This window comes from Carcharodon carcharias, chromosome 14, assembly GCF_017639515.1.
Source record: "Carcharodon carcharias isolate sCarCar2 chromosome 14, sCarCar2.pri, whole genome shotgun sequence".
Taxonomy (NCBI): Eukaryota; Metazoa; Chordata; class Chondrichthyes; order Lamniformes; family Lamnidae; genus Carcharodon; species Carcharodon carcharias.
Window position 1 is genome coordinate 103,864,787 of NC_054480.1, and position 16,390 is coordinate 103,881,176.

General features: G+C 41.4%; 1 protein-coding gene across 9 annotated transcripts in view; it reads left to right on the plus strand.

The window, feature by feature from the left end:
- LOC121286988 (E3 SUMO-protein ligase PIAS4-like) overlaps positions 1-5,906 on the plus strand; it is a 265,316-nt gene extending 259,410 nt beyond the window's left edge. For 4 of the 9 annotated variants that reach the window (XM_041204391.1, XM_041204393.1, XM_041204394.1 and 1 more), the window contains one exon: positions 3,391-3,856. In XM_041204391.1, coding sequence (XP_041060325.1) covers positions 3,391-3,473 — 83 coding nt within the window. In that variant the 3' untranslated portion in view covers positions 3,474-3,856. The other 5 variants (XM_041204388.1, XM_041204389.1, XM_041204386.1 and 2 more) reach the window with 4 other exon arrangements.
- The last annotated feature ends 10,484 nt before the right edge of the window (positions 5,907-16,390 follow it).

Sequence of the window (16,390 nt, forward strand, 5' to 3'; positions counted from 1 at the left end):
GGCAGAGTTATCTGAGCAATCAGGGGTTGGGGGAAGTGAAGAAATGTTTACTTTTATGATCAGTGACAAAATTACAAACCAGTTTAGGCTTGTAATTGTCAATTTACTTAGCAAACTGAATATTAAAATGAGGCCTTAAAATCATAGAACAGTGCAATACAGAAGGCAGCTATTCAGCCCATCTTGTTTGCAATGGCTTTCAAAGAGCAATCCAGTAAAGTCCCACTTCTCTGTACCCCTGAAATTCTTTTCTCCTTAATTCCCTTTTGAAGACTACTATTGAATCTGTACCCACCTTTTATCAGACAGTCCATTCCAAATCCTAGTTACTCACCGTGTAAACATTTTCTTTCAGGTCACCTCTGATTCTTTTGCCAATCACCCTAAATCTGCTCTCTGGTTATTGACCCTTTAGCTGTTGGGAACAGTTTTTCTTTATTTACTATACCTCTAAATATCTCTATCAAATTTCCTCATAGCCTCCTCTCTCTAAGGGGAACAGCCCCAGCTTCTCCAATTAATTCATATAATTGTAATCTTTCATCCCTGGAACCATTCGTGTAACTCTTTTCTGTACCCTGTCCAAAGTCTTCACATTGTTCCTAAAGTGTAGTGCCCAGAATTGGCACAATACTCCAGTTGGGGATGAACAAGTGTTTCAGATGAGTTCAGTATATTTTCCTGGCTTTTGTACTTCATTTCCCTTTATAAAGCCCAGGACCCTCATATACTTTTTTAACTCTTTGAAAGTTGCGGGTAGGTTATTAACAAAGATTTGTGGACAAGTATCCTGGATCTATCTATCTTGCACCCTTTTAAAATTGTACCATTAATTATGCTTCATTTCCCCTCATTTTTCCTACCAAACTGTGCCACCTCACCCTTTTCTGCATTTTCATCTGCCATGCATCTAGTCATGCCATCAGTCTATGTCCTCTTGAAGTCCATTACTGTCTTCCTCACTGTTTAATACTTCCAAGTTTTGTGTAATTTGCAAATTTTGAAATTGTGCCCTCTGCCCTCAAATCCATGAATTATTATCAAGCACAGCAGTGGCCCAAACACTGAACCTCGGGAACTCCACTGTGTACCTCCCTCCAGTCTGAAAAAGCATAATTTGCCATAACTCTTTTCTGTTCCTTAGTTCTGATAGGACATCAGCCTGAAACATTAACACATTGTTTCTCTCCACAGATGCTACCTGACCTGCTAAGTATTTCCAGAATTTTCTGTTTTTATTTCAGATTTCCAGTATCCACAGTATTTTGCTTTAGTATTAGTCAAATACTAATTTGCCCTTAAATCCATGCTGGCTATTCTTTAATAGCCCATGCTTATCTAAATGACTGTTAATTTTCTCCTGATTTATTGTCTCAAATACTTTCTGCCACAGTTAGGCTGACTGCCCTGTAATCAAGAGATTTAGCCTTCTCTGCATCAAGGATCAGTGCTTGGGCCTTAGCCATTTATAATCTATATCAATGACATAGATGTGGGGTTTGAGTGTAATCTACCAAGTTCGCTGATGACGCAAAGCTAGATAAAAGTAAACTGCGAAGAGGATAGAAAGAAGCTGCAAAAGGATTTAGACAGGTTAAATGAGTGGGCAAGAACATGGCAGAAGGAATATAATGTGGAGAAATATGAAGTTATCCACTTGATTAAATGAAAGAGCAGAATATATATTTAAATGGTGCAAGAATGGAAATGTTGGTATTCAGAGGAATGTGTGTGTCCTTGTACTCAAATCACAAAGTTAACATGCAGGTACAGCAGCAATTAGGAAAGTAAATGGTTCCTTAACTTTTATTACAAAGGGATTGAAGTACAAGAGTTTTTTTTAAAAGTCTTGCTGCAGCTTATATAGGGCATTGGTGACACCACACGTGAAGTATTGTATACAATTTTGGTCTCCATACCTAAGGAAGGATATACTTACCTTGGAGTGCAACAGAGATTCACTGGAGTAATTCCTGGGGATGAGGGGATTTTCCTATGAGGAGAGAGTGACTAGACTGGGTCTATATTCCTTAAAATTTAGAAGAACGAGAAGTGATTCCATTGAAATCAATAAAATTCTTAAGGGGCTTGACAGGTTAGATGCTGGGAGGATATTTCCCCTGGCTGGGGAACCTAGAATTAGGGGTCACAGTCTTGAAATAAGGGATCAGTCAATTAGAACTGAGATGAGGAGCAACTTGTTCACTCAAAGGATTATGAATCTTTGGAATTCTTTATCCCAGAGACCTGTGGATGCACAGCTCTTGAGAGATCAACAGATTTTTGGATACTAAATGAATAAAGGCATTTGGGGATCAGGCAAGAAAGTGTAGCAGAGGCTGAAAGTCAGCCATGATCTTATTGAATGAGCAGCAGGCTTGAGGGGGTCCAAATGGCCTACTCCTGTTCCTATTTCTTATGTTCTTATTGCTAGTAAGTAGAAACCGGAAGGCCTGCCATGGTTGTAGAGGGAGGGGGGGCAGGGGGGCGGGTGGGGGGGGGGGGGGGGGGGGGGGGGGGGGGGGGGGGGGGGGGGGGGGGGGGGGGGATTGGCTAAATTGCTGCTCTAACATACTGGAATTAGACCAGTTCTGATGAAATGTTACCGACCTGAAATGTTGGGCAAAATCTTGAGGCGCTGAGAGTCTCACCTGAAGGCTGGAGAGTCAGCAAGAGATCCGTGCTGCCTCTTTTTTTTTCGGGAAGGCCTACCAAACCACATGCCAATCAGGCAATGGTGAAACCGAAGGGCCTCCCCCTGGAATTGAGGCCCTGAGGACGGAAGCCTCGCCTACTAAGTGCTGCCAGCCAATCAGAGGCCGGCATCTCTCTGCTCAGCAGCGCTACTGGGGAGGCCGTGGCTACCGCCAGAAGGATGGGCACCAGAGCCCCAGGATTGCAGAGGGACCCAGGCCTCAGGTAAGTAATGTGGTGGGGAAAGGAGTGCAGGGGGCTGACTCTCAGCAGATGGGAGGGGGAGCCACTGCTGGAAGTGACAGGCTGGCTGCACAGTTTTGGCTGCTGTGCATGCCACATCGGCTAATACCAGCGCGGGCAGGATGAAGCCGTTAAATGATCATTAATTGGCCACTTAGGGGCCTCAATTGATGGGGCGGGAATAACGATCATGGGTCTTCCCGCCAGAACTTAATTCTGGTGGAGGGATTCCGGTATACCACCAGCCCGCCTAAGTGCCTGCCCTTCCCGACTCAAAGCTCACCACCAGCAAAAGCACAAGCTTCTACCTATTGACTTTGTTTCTGCACTTACCAATGTTCCCTTACCTGAGTATTCACAGCATTTTCTGTTTATATTTCAGATTTTCAGCGTCTACAATATTTTTGACTTTGACATCATTGAATACTACACTTCTCCTTTCACTTTGTACAGGTGTCAGCTGTGGTTCAATGGTAGCACTCTCACTTGTCAGAAGGTTGTGGATTAAACTCCCAGTCCGGAGGCTTCAGCACTGAATCTAGGCTGACATTTCAGTGCAGTATTTAAGAGAGCCTGAGGTGCCATATTTCCAGTTGAGATGTTAAACCGAGGCCCCGTCTGTGATCTTAAAAGATCCCATGGCACTATCTCAAAGAAAAGCAGGGGAGTTTACCCCAGTGTCCTGGCCAATATTTATCCCTCAAACAACGTCACCAAATGAAATGATTATCGTATTTATCACACTGCTGTTTGTGGGACCTTGCTGTATGCAAATTGGCTGCTGCGTTTCCTACATTACTACGCTTCAAAAAGTAACTAATTGTCTGTAAAGTGCTTTGGGATGTCTTGTGGTGAGAAAGGTACTATATAAATTTCTTTTATAGACATTTTTGTATCTAGCTGACACATTTCAATTTCGCATTTTACAGACACTGGCAACAATCAGTTCAGTAATCCTGCAAACAGCAAGAGTGACATGGATGTTATTGACCTGACTATAGACTGTTGATTTCAAGGGTCATATGCTCAAAAACGAATGTTACTGTGAATGCTGGAGAGAATTCACTACCAAGCGTGCAGGACACAACATGGAAAGACCTGTTGAAAGAAGTCTACCTCTAGCATTGCAGGCTTTAGTTCCTCTGAGCCCCTCCAGCCATGTCTACCTCCTGAAAGAACTGGTACAATAGAGGATAACTATTAATCTGTTTGGAGAAGTGATACTCCTGAGGAGTTCGTGTGGATGTAAAGGACCAATGCATAGTTCATGAACTATCTGGAGAAATAAAGACAGCACAAAGTAATAGAGGATTGCTTATAAATTCTGCTGTATTGACTACTGAGTTGGCCTTGATCCCTAGTCAAGTCCCATGTCCTCAGAATGAAATATGGGGGGAAAAATGGCCAGTTTAACTGGCCTCTTTGTTTTTCCTTTTTGTTTCCTTTTAAGTACAAATGTCCATGTCAAAGAAGCCTGAGAGTTTGTATGCCGAATTCTAGAGCTATAACAATCTTATAGACTAGATTGATTATGCCATCCAAGCTCCATCTCTGTTTAATTTTTTTAAACTCCTATCAACAAATATATTGTTAGTACTCATGGAGGCAGTTGAACTAAATGTAAGGGAGCACTGTTAATTGCAATTCTCTTCTATGTACTTTTGTTAAAATGGATCGCTTGAGCAGTACATTGTTTTATAGGTACAGAATGGGTCATCTGCTTAGTTTCTTCCCATCCTTACCCCACTCCCAAATATAGTGGGGCTCCAGAGAAGTATAAAGCAGAAATAAGGTGCATCCTCAACAGGAAGAGAATCTTGAAAGATGGATATTTGTGCATTTGGAAATCTCAAAGTGGCCAACTCAACAGAGACTTTGGGATATATATCTGCTCCCACTTTGTGTCAGGTGAACAATAATGAAAAGCAAAAGCTGCAAAGAATATCCATATTCAATCCATTTAGCTTTTTTCTAAAACGGGGTCTGGATCCTGAGGCTCAGTTGGTTTTCGGAGTAGAGCTCTGGCACCTGTGCTGTGGCCATATTTATTTTTGTTTTGGCTTATTTTCCTCCTGTATATTTTTCTCTTGCTCTATTTTTCCAGACCTAGCAGTGTCTGCTTTAACCTTTGAAATCAAACAGATCAGCAGGTGGATTCTGCCACTGCTGCTCCTTTACCCTTCAACTGAGAGGCACTCAAGCTATGCAGGGAAAGTGTTCAGTTTTCCTTTTCTCCCCTGGAGACTGGAAACATTGATGATTGGGAAGCCAAATGCAAATTCTAGTCAAGCCTGGGATTCAACTTAATTGAGCCCAGTGCTCTGGTGCTGTAGCTACTGAGATACCACTTGCTTAACAATTGTTATTTGCTTTCTTTTAAAATTATTGCTGTACAAAGTTGTACATATCTGCACATAGTTTATTTAGTTTAGTTTTTTAACACTTAAGTTGGTCATGATGTTGCAATTCAGGATCTCAAATTATGAAAACCAAATAGGTTAAAGCACTGAGCAGATATGTGGATTTTTTTTATATATATATTTCAGTCCCACCACTGATTTCTAATGGTTAGTAATTACTGTGATATGGAAAGGTTGTACATTTTTAACAATTCCAAATTGCCCCCATTGATGCCACATACTGTTTCTGGCATTAAATTTAGACTTGGTGTGTAAAGATTCTGAAGGAGAATAGCTTGGGTTAATATCAGTTTTTGTCTGCTCCATTTCCTTCATATTGCCGCATTCTGATATTCTTGATTCTGACATCATTTTTCTGTGTTGAAAACCCAAATGATTTCAGATGCTTTCACGAAAAAAATGTTTTCCCTGTCATCTGATTATTGAAATGAAAATATTGTCAAGAAGATTGGTATTTGCAATTGCAATGTTTTTACACCATGATTTCCAAGTCTCTATCAATGTTTATGCTCTAGACGCTAACATTAAAGTAAGGATTTGGATCAGTAACATTGACAGCTGTAGTTTATGCTTTTTTTTTTAAAAAGCACTCACTGGGTGGAAAGTAATCTAAATTAAATAAAGTCATGTGAAGGTTTTCGAGTGTTGACATAAAACAGCTAATCAAAGCACTGGTTTTTAAGTAGTCATTACACTTGGTCATTTTTAAAATTTAAACCTTTATGGTTTACAAAAACTACTACATTTCTTAAAAGTAAATACAAAATACAGCATTGAATCTTTAAAACCAAGCTTCATAGCCATGTGTATAGGAAATTCCACATAACTGTTGAAGCTTTGGAGTTTATTGTGGAACAGAATAAGTTCCAGGAAGGTTTTCATATATCTGTTAACTGTATTTTAAAATGGAATAAAATTGCACAACAACGATAAACACTGCAAAACCTGAAGATTTTTCTTACCCAAATGTTTAGATTAGTGTTTGCAAGTTTTCCATTGACATTTTAACATGGCTCAAGCAATTGTCTAGAAAAGCTAATAGATTGATTTAGTAGAATGTTGTGCACTTTTTAATATATTCGTGGATTGTAGCTTTCACATACCGAGATGCTGTTTTGCCCTCCAAATTGAATTGTCTTTTACAAATATTCTGCTAATACAAATGTCTTGTTTAGATACTTGAATCAAAGTCAAGTAGCACACATACAGGCTTCTACTTTAAAATTGACCCTTTATTCACACTATACTCAATTGAGTTTAAATTTGAGCACAAGACCATTATTGGTATAAATAGAGTACCATTTGCCTTAAAAGGCACCTTGTTAAGCATGTTTCATATTCCTGTTTGGCATTGATTAAGCAGTTTTGAAAGATGCTCTTGTTTAATGTAGACAAATATCAGGTTATATTAGTATTTAATAAACATTTAAGCTTTCACCTCACTGTTCCTTTGAAAGGAAGTGAAAATGTTGCTTTCATTCTCTGTCCTTCAAACATGAACCTGACTACAAACAGCTAACTTTTCTTCACTCCCTCTCTTTGGTTCAAGCCTCCTCCTGTCCACAGTTTTTCTACCTTTCTGAAGACGTGAGAATACGGTTCTTTGGGTACCATTAGCTTTTCATTACTTTGTGATTCTAGATGGTATGTTTTATTAGCGATGTGGCATCATAAATTATTGCAGCCAAGCCTGAACTTGTTCTCACCTAACGTCGACGAGCATGAATCTTCAATAATGTTTGCTGGATAGGTGATCAGGGACAGGAATGCTGTTTTTTTTTTTGCTACTACCCCAGCTAGAGGGACACTGGATGGTTGGAATGCTTCCACTATTGTTAAAAGCTAACTGGGTTAGCCTTGCCCATAAATCAAACCTAGGACCTTCCTGATCTGTGAAACAAATGCAGTTACTCACTAAGCAATCAAGGGATCCTACTTCTGTGTGATGGGTAGAAACCAATACTTCAACATTCCTCCTTTTTTGGAAAATAGGTCTTATCTTTTACTGTGCCATGATTGTGCAAGACTTTGCATAAAATTATCCTGGTATGTTCAGTTTTTAAATCTACTTTTAATTCCTTTAACTCAAATTTTAATTCTTAACCCTAATTGCAACTATACTATTCTTATCCTTTCAATAACCACATATAACTAGGATGACTGTCATACAATTGGACATGAGATAGGTAGGTGAAGCACTAAGGCTAGTGTTCCAAAAGAAAATGTGTGGCCTCTATAGTTGGACCCCATGCCTTTTTCTTGCTTCCTCTCCATCATCCCACATATTTTCCTATGTTATAACTTTAATTTGGGATGCTTAGTCCTTGAGCAGCAAAAGATTGACCACTGTCTCTTCATTTGTGCTTTTTGGGTTAGAGCATTTATAACTGTGGTCCCCTGAGGTGAGGTTTTTTTTTAATTAGAAATTAACATTTTTACATTTCTGGTGGTTTGAAAATTGTTTAAGACGTCCTATACTTCTAACTTTAAAGCCACTGATCCATATAAGCCTGTGGTTTCAACAGAGCACTTAGATACAGACACTGACACCTGCCTTCTCTAATTGCGCAATTTCATTTACAAACCACGTACTACACTGAGCTCAGGGCCCAGTGCAATCACCTCATTTTGAAAGCCAAGATTTTTGTACAGCGATGATTTAAACTCCACTCTTGGCACAGGAAGATCTCCAGATCCTGGGCATTGAAGCACTCCTGTACTACCAGGTAAGAGAAGAGTTTGAGCATGGATTGGAGATTTCCCCTCCTAGGATGTTCTCGTCAAACCATCATTTGTGTTGGCTCTCAAGTGTTGGATGGGAGGAAATTCCAGATGATGGGGGTGGTGCCCCAGTACTGATGATAGTCAACACAAAGGCATTTTTCATGTCATTTGATGCAAGAATGGTGCCTGAACTAAGTAATCAAAGCAAGTCGCTTTTGAATCTCTGTTTCTATGGAAGAGAATAATGTGAAGGAAAATGAATTTCCTTTTCTATAAGGTCCTCATAAAACCATAGGTGGCCACAGGCAGAAGGTTGACTCAGCACGTGTTCTTTGAAGATGAATTATTTTGACTATCCTGCAGCTAAGGTTAATTTAAAGTAGCACAGAACTCCAATATACTTTTCCTTTTTGAAATGGAACTGTTCACATCAACTCAGGTACCTGAAGCATTAAGCCTATCTCTAACTTCCATATTATGTTGCACTGCAAGTTCCCCTTCTTGCTGTTAAAGTAAATCATTGCCCGTGAATTAGTACAATGTCCCACTCCATCTCCAAACCTGGCAGCATTGTAGTATCGAATCAAACTAATTATAGGCGACACCTGAATTTACTGTATAAGTACAACTTTTTTTAAGACTGCCTATAATGGTTGCAAGGGGTAATTGCAGGTCCCAAGATACCCTCGCTGCTTATGAGAGGGAAAGCTATCCAGTTCATGTGTTAGGAGGCCATAGATGGTGTCAGAGCTGGAGAAGTAGGTGAGCTTGTGCTAGCTGAGGGTTTATCATTGTAGTCTGCTTTTCTTGAATTTTGTGTTAATTGTTAGTGGGCCATATCATCAAGCTCTTCCCTTTCTTACTGAAAGCGATGTGAACTCATTAGGAGACTATTCTCCTCTTGACGTCCTCCGATATATGGCATAACAGCATGAAGCAGACCCCTCAGGATCTGATGATGTCATGCTTCATATTGTATACACACCATTCATTCTATAGCTTTCAAACACCAGCTCAGCAAAAGTGACAGAGGAAAGATTGTTGGGTGACAGCGTGTGTGAGTATGAACCACTGGTGGGCATGTGAGAATGATGCTGGTTGGAAGGCCAGGCTCCTAGCAGATGGTCCTGGCTATTAGTAACTCACCTGTTCCAGCTCTTAAAAGAAGTTAACTACTATAGTCTACAGTAGATTATAGCAGTTGAAGGACGCTTTCATTGAGTTCAACAATTTCAGCCTGTAATCTCTTAACCCATTGTCTTTTTTCAGGTTTTGGTTTTACTCTTGTTTCTTTATTTTTGCTTTCCAGTGATAGCTGTTCATTCTGCCATTCACACCTCAAGAAATATCTTTTGTTTCTTTATTTGTCCCGTTACTATTCCCTTTGGCCCTGTACTACCAACTCTTTTGTCATTTAATCTCTCCTGTCTTCACCCATCACAAACCTTGCCTTTTCTTTTTCTACCCTTCCCCCTTTCACTTGCTTAAATCCTATTTAATTTCTAAGTTTTTCCAGTTCTGATGAAAGGTCATCAACCTGAAATGTTAACTCTGTTTCTCTCCACAGGTACTACTTGATCTGCTGAGTAGTTCTAGCATGTTCTGGTTTCATTTATTTCATTGTCGTCTTTTGATTCTTTTACCTTTCTTTGGAGTTGCAAGATTTTTTTTTTCATCTTCTGTAGTGACTTTTACCCAGCAGTTGTAATTAGTTTAACTTTACAAGTACAAAAGTATATCCGGGACAGAGGATAAAGTTAATAAAAATTAGGTTGTACTTGAGACAGCAGACGCAAGTGCAAAATTTTCAGATAAGGAAAGGTGGGCTTTAAGCCAGCTGAGATACTTTAATATAGAATAAAAACATAAAAGGCTGGAAAAACTCAGTAGGTCTGGCAGCATCAGTGGAGAAAGAAACTGAGTTAACCTTTCAAATCTGTATGACTCAGAGCTAAAGCGAAGTAGAAATATAATGGATTTTATATTGTTTAAGAGGAGGTGGAGCAGGTGAAGCAAGATAGAAGGTTAGGGATAGGTGGGAGCTAAGGATAGATTGACAAAGATGTCATGAACACAAGACAAAGGGAGTGTTAGTGGTAAGGACTAAAGAAGATACTGATAGTGGCAGGCTGTGTTACTAGCAGAGCAAGGGTGAGCTCTCTGGAAAGCACAACATAGAAACAACTGACATGGCCCTGTAGGAGTTGGGGGAGGCAGTTCAGGCAGAGCATAAGTTCCATGTGCTTCTGAAGGGGCTTGTTGACATTGCTTCATGAGCTACTGACATCTAAGAGGAAGAAGGAAATTGACTCAATGCTTCTTGTAAACTTATATCATATAAGCTTTGGAACATTGCTGACCATCTAGAATTTAATTTATTCAGTAGATTCACTCTCCAAGGCTGTTAACTTGTCAGCTGTATATGGAGTTACTCTTCCAGCATCTCATCAACTTGCAGTTGCCTCGGACACTGATATCAATAATAATAGTAATTCTATTAGTGCTGACTTATGGTGACACTATTGACTTGCCTACAGGCCATTGCTACTTGTTTTGTTAAGGAACTGTATTTGTCGAGTAACTGCATTAATTTTTCAAATTGCTGGGTACTTGTCGCTACTAATTATTGATGCACTTTATGTTGACGTTATGGTTTTGCAATCATTATATAGTTTATGATTTGCTGACCTTTTTAATGATTTGGTTTAGAAAAAAGTTTCATTTCTTCACTCAGTTTGTGGATATCCTAATCAAGGATTGATTAGAGAAATTGGTTGATGTAAGACGATGGTGAACCAGTTAGCCACAGTGTTCACTCCTAGACCCAAAATTGGGTGCTAAAACCCCAGATGGTTCCTTGATGAGGAGTTAAGTGAGTTTTTATGACATTTGTCAGAACACCAAACTGGGAGCAATCACTGTTGCCACAGAAACTGCTGCTCAATTAGAAACAACATTCTCTTCTGCCAGCAAAGAATGGTTGCAGAAAAACTGAAGAGCTTCACTGATCGCATTGGTACAATTGTTGACTTTCCCATAGATGCAAAGCTTGTATCAGCTTTGCTGTCATGCCAGGAATCCACTTGGTAAAGGACAGGAATGGAAAATATAGGCTACAAAATATAAAGGAGGAATAGAGAAATCGGAGGATTTCAGACTCACACAGTAAAGTCTTCAGTTTTAAAAAACTGGCAAGATAAAATGTGGCTTCTCTTTTTCACCCACTAAGCTGCTAAGATTCAGAGACTGAACAACATTGTCACATGACCATACATTGAGTAGTAAAGGTAAACTGCTGAACATAGGGGATGCTTGCAGAAAACACATCTTGCATTTCTATAGGTCCTTCACAATCTGAGCATGTCCCAAAGCACTTTACAACCAATTAAGGACTTTTGAAGTCACTGCAGTTAGCATGATGGTCAATTATCACAATGATCAGACAGCTTATTAGCGTTGGTTGAGGAATAAAAATTGGCCATGTCACCAGGGAGAACTCTTCAAAATAGTCACAGAAGATCTTTTACTTTCACCTGTGAGGGCAGACAGGGCTTTGGTTTAATATTTCATCTGAAATATTCTAACTGCAGTATACCATCAGTGCTAGACTGAAATGTCAGCCAACATGGCAAGCTTAAGTTTTTGGAGTGGGACTTGAACCTTCTGACTCAGAGACAAGAGTGCCACGTGTAGCCATAGGAAACACCAGTAACACTGAACCCAAGACCAGAAATTTGCAACTCTTGCCCATTCGGATAAATAACAAACTACTTTTAAAAGTGAATGTTTAGAAATAATGGAAGGGTAATGGATTATGTCACATGTTGGCAATGCACTCGGGTCTGAATTCATACTCATCTTGGCAGGTTCCTTGGGGACCACTGACAGACAGAACGCTCTGGAACTAGTACATTTGAAGCAGCTTTGAATCTGCACGGTGACCATCCATTGTTTTAAGTGTTTCTTAAAGGTTAGCTGGGTGGACCCTGAATTATCAATGCTGAGTACTGACCGCACTGTTCCAGAAAGGCTAATGTACACCACTGCAATCAGATTTACTTGCAAATGGTAATAGAACAGCACACTACTTTTGATGTTCATTAATCATAACTACTAAGAATTGACATTTTAGCAAATATTTGAATGTAATAAAGATTTTAATAGGAAGATGGAGGTTCTCACAGACCGCATGGATCGGTTGGAGCAGCAGTTGGATGCACTTAGAAGCATTCAGGTGGCGGAAAGCATCATTGACAGGAGTTTTGGAGACATGGTCACACCCAAGGTACAGACAGATAGATGGGTGACTGCTAGAAGGGGCAGGCAGTCAGTGCAGAAATCCCCTGTGGCTGTACCCCTCTAACAGGTATACCATTTAGGATACTGTTTTGGGGGGGGGGGGGGAGATGGCCTATCAGGGGAAAACTTCAGCAGTAGCCAGAGCAGTGGCACCATGGCTGTCTCTGTTGCTCAGTTGGGGGGTGGGGGGGGGGAAGAGGTCAAAGCACAGGAGAGCAATTGTCATTGGGGACTCTATAGTCAGGGGCTCAGATAGGTGCTTCTGTAGTCATGAAAGAGACACCAGGATGGTATATTGCCAGGATGTCTCTGATCGGGTATGGGACATTCTAAAGGGGGAGGGGGAACAGCCAGAGGTCGTGGTACACATTGGTACTAATGACATAGGCAGGAAGAGTGACGAGGTCCTACAGCAGGAGTTCAGAGAGTTAGGCAGAGCGTTAAAAAACAGGACCTCTGGGGTTGTAATCTCAGGATTACTCCCTGTGCCACGTGCCAGTGAGGCTAGAAATAGGAAGATAGTGCAGATGAGCACATGACTGAACAGATGGTGTAGGAGGGAGGGTTTCCGATATCTGGATCAGTGGGATCTCTTCTGGGGCACCAATATTCTGGTGGCGAGGTTTGCTAGTGTCACTTGGGAGGGTTTAAACTAGTATGGCAGGGGGGTGGGAACCAGAGCAGCAGGTCAGCAGGTAAAATAAATGACTGGGAACCAGTGAATATGGCCAGTAGGACTAAGAGGAAGGGCAGGCAGGGAGAAATTACTGAACAAAGTGGGGCTGAGGGTCTGAAATGCATTTGTTTCAATGCGAGAAGTATAATAGGCAAGGCAGATGAGCTTAGAGCTTGGATTAGTACTTGGGACTATGATGTTATTGCTATTACAGAGACTTGGTTGAAGGATGGACAGGATTGACAAATAAACATTCCAGGATTTAGATGTTTCAGGCAGGATAGAGAGGGATGTAGAAGAGGTGGGGGAGTTGCACTGCTGGTTAAGGGGAATATTACAGCTGTACAACAGGAGGACACCTCGGTGGGCTCATGCAGCGAGGCAATATGGGTGGAGCTCCAGAGTAGGAAGGGTGCAGTCACAATGTTGGGGGTTTACTATAGGCCTCCCAATTGCCGGCGGGAGATTGAGGAACAGTTATGTATGCAGATTTTGGAAAGATGTAAAAGCAATAGGGTTGTTGTGGGTGATTTTAACTTTCCCTATATTGACTGGGAATCACTTAGTGCTAGGGGTTTGGATGGTGCAGAATTTGTAAGGTGCATCCAGGTGGGCTTCCTGAAACAATATGTCGATAGTCCAACTAGGGAAGGGGCAATACTGGACCTGGTATTAGGGAATGAACCCGGCCAGGTGGTCAAAGTTTCAGTGGGGGAACATTTCGGGAAAAGTGACCATAATTCAGTAATTTTCAAGGTACTGGTGGATAAGGATAACAGGAGTCCTCGGGTTAAGGTGCTTAATTGTGGGAAGGCTAATTATAACAATATTAGGCAGGAACTGAGGAATCTAGACTGGAGGCAGATGTTTGAGGGCAAATCAACAACTGACGTGGGGGCTTTCAAACATCAGTTGATAAGAATTCAGGACCAGCATGTTCCTGCTAGGATGACGGATAAGCATGGCAAGTTTCGGGAACCTTGGATAACGAAGGATATTGTGAGATTAGTCAAAAAGAAAAGGGAAGCATTCGTAAGGGCTAGAAGGCTGGGAACAAATGAATATAAAGAAAGTAGGAAGAAACTTAAGCAAAGAGTCAGGAGGGTTAAAAGGGGTCATGAAAAGTCACTGGGAACCAGGATTAAGGAAAATCCCAAGGCCTTTTATACATATGTAAAAAGCAAGAGGGTAGCCAGGGAAAGGGTAGGCCCGCTCAGACAGAGGTGGGAATCTGCGTCAAAACAAAAACAGAATTACCTGGAAAAATTCAGCAGGTCTGGCAGCATCGGCGGAGAAGAAACGAGAACTCTGTCGAAGGGTCATGAGGACTCGAAACGTCAACTCTTCTTCTCCGCTGATGCTGCCAGACCTGAGTTTTTCCAGGTAATTCTGTTTTTGTTTTGGATTTCCAGCATCCGCAGTTTTTTTGTTTTTATCTCTGTGGGAATCTGCGTGTTGAGCCAGAAGAAATGGGAGAGATACTAAATGAGTATTTCTCATCAGTATTCACCAAAGAGAAAGACTTAGCGGTCGATTTGTCTAGGGAAGAGTGTGTAGAAAGTCTAGATCATGTTGAGATCAAAAAAGAGATGTTAGGCATTTTGAAGAATATTAAGGTGGATAAGTCCCCAGGGCCAGATGGGATCTACCCCAGAGTACTGAGGGAGGCAAGGGAGGAGATTGCCGGGGCCTTGACAGAAATCTTTGTATCCTCACTGGCTGCGGGTGAGGTCCCAGAGGACTGGAGAATGGCCAATGTTGTTCCATTGTTTAAGAAGGGTAGCAGAGATAATCCAGAAAATTACAGGTCAGTGAGCCTTAAGCCAGTGGTAGGGAAATTATTGGAGAAGATTCTTCATGACAGGATTTACTACCATTTGGAAGCAAATGGGCGTATTAGTGAGAGGCAGCATGGTTTTGTGAAGGGGAGGTCATGTCTTACTAACTTGATCGAGTTTTCGAGGAAGTGACAAAGATGATCGACGATGGAAGGGCAGTGGATGTTATATACATGGATTTCAGTAAGGCCTTTGACAAGGTCCCTCATGGCAGACTGGTACAGAAGGTAAAGTCACACGGGATCAGAGGTGGGCTGGCAAGATGGATACAGAATTGGCTTGGTCACAGAAGACAGAGGGTAGCAGTGACTAGTGGAGTTCCACAGGGATCAGTGCTGGGACCTTTGCTGTTTGTGGTATACATAAATGATTTGGAGGAAAATGTAACTGGGCTAATTAGTAAGTTTGCAGACAACACTATGGTTGGAGGAATTGCAGACAGTGGAGGATTGTCAAAGGATACAACGGGATATAGATCAGTTGGAAACTTGGGCGGAGAAATGGCAGATGGAGTTTAATCCGGACAAATGCAAGGTAATGCATTTTGGAAGGTCTAATACAGGCAGAAATCATACAATAAATGGCAGAACCCTTAAGTGCATCGATGGGCAGAGGGATTTGGGTGTACAGGTCCACAGGTCACTGAAAGTGGCAACACAGGTGGATAAGGTAGTCAGGAAGGTATATGGCATGCTTGCCTTCATTGGCAGGGGTATTGAGTATAAAAGCTGCAGCTGTTTAGAACCTTGGTTAGGCCACACTTGGAATATTGCGTGCAATTCTGGTCACCACATTACCAGAAGGATATGGAGGCGTTGGAGAGGTGCAGAGGAGGTTTACCAGGATGCTGCCTGGTCTGGAGCTATGAGGAGAGGTTGGAGAAACTCGGATTGTTCTCACTAGAGCGACGGAGATTGAGGGGCGACTTGATAGAAGTTTACAAAATTATGAGTGGCATGGACAGAGTAGATAGAAGCTTTTTCCCAGGGTAGAAGAGTCAATTACTAGGGGACATAGATTTAAGGTGAGAGGAGAAAACTATAGAGGAAATGTGCGGAGCAAGTTTTTTACGCAGAGGGTAGTGAGTGTCTGGAATTCGCTGCCAGAGGAGGTAGTGGAAGCAGGTACGATAGTGGGGTTTAAGAGGCAGCTTGACAAATACATGAATAGGATGGAAATAGAAGGATACAGACACTGGAAGTGCAAAATGTTTTAGTTGACAGGCAATATGATCAGCGCAGGCTTGGAGGGCTGATGGGCCTGTTCCTGTGCTTGACTTTTCTTTGTTCTTTGTTGTTCTTTCTTTGTTCTGGAACTTAAAAAGTCACCATGATTTCTGATGTTTCCTGGCAATTTGGGAATTAGTGAGACCCACAGCAGCACTGACACATTTGATTATAGTAGTAAGACTGGACAAGTCAGTTATGGAATCATAAAGCACAGAATGAGGTCATTTGGCCCATCAAATTTATGCTGGCTTTCTGTAGAGCAATCCA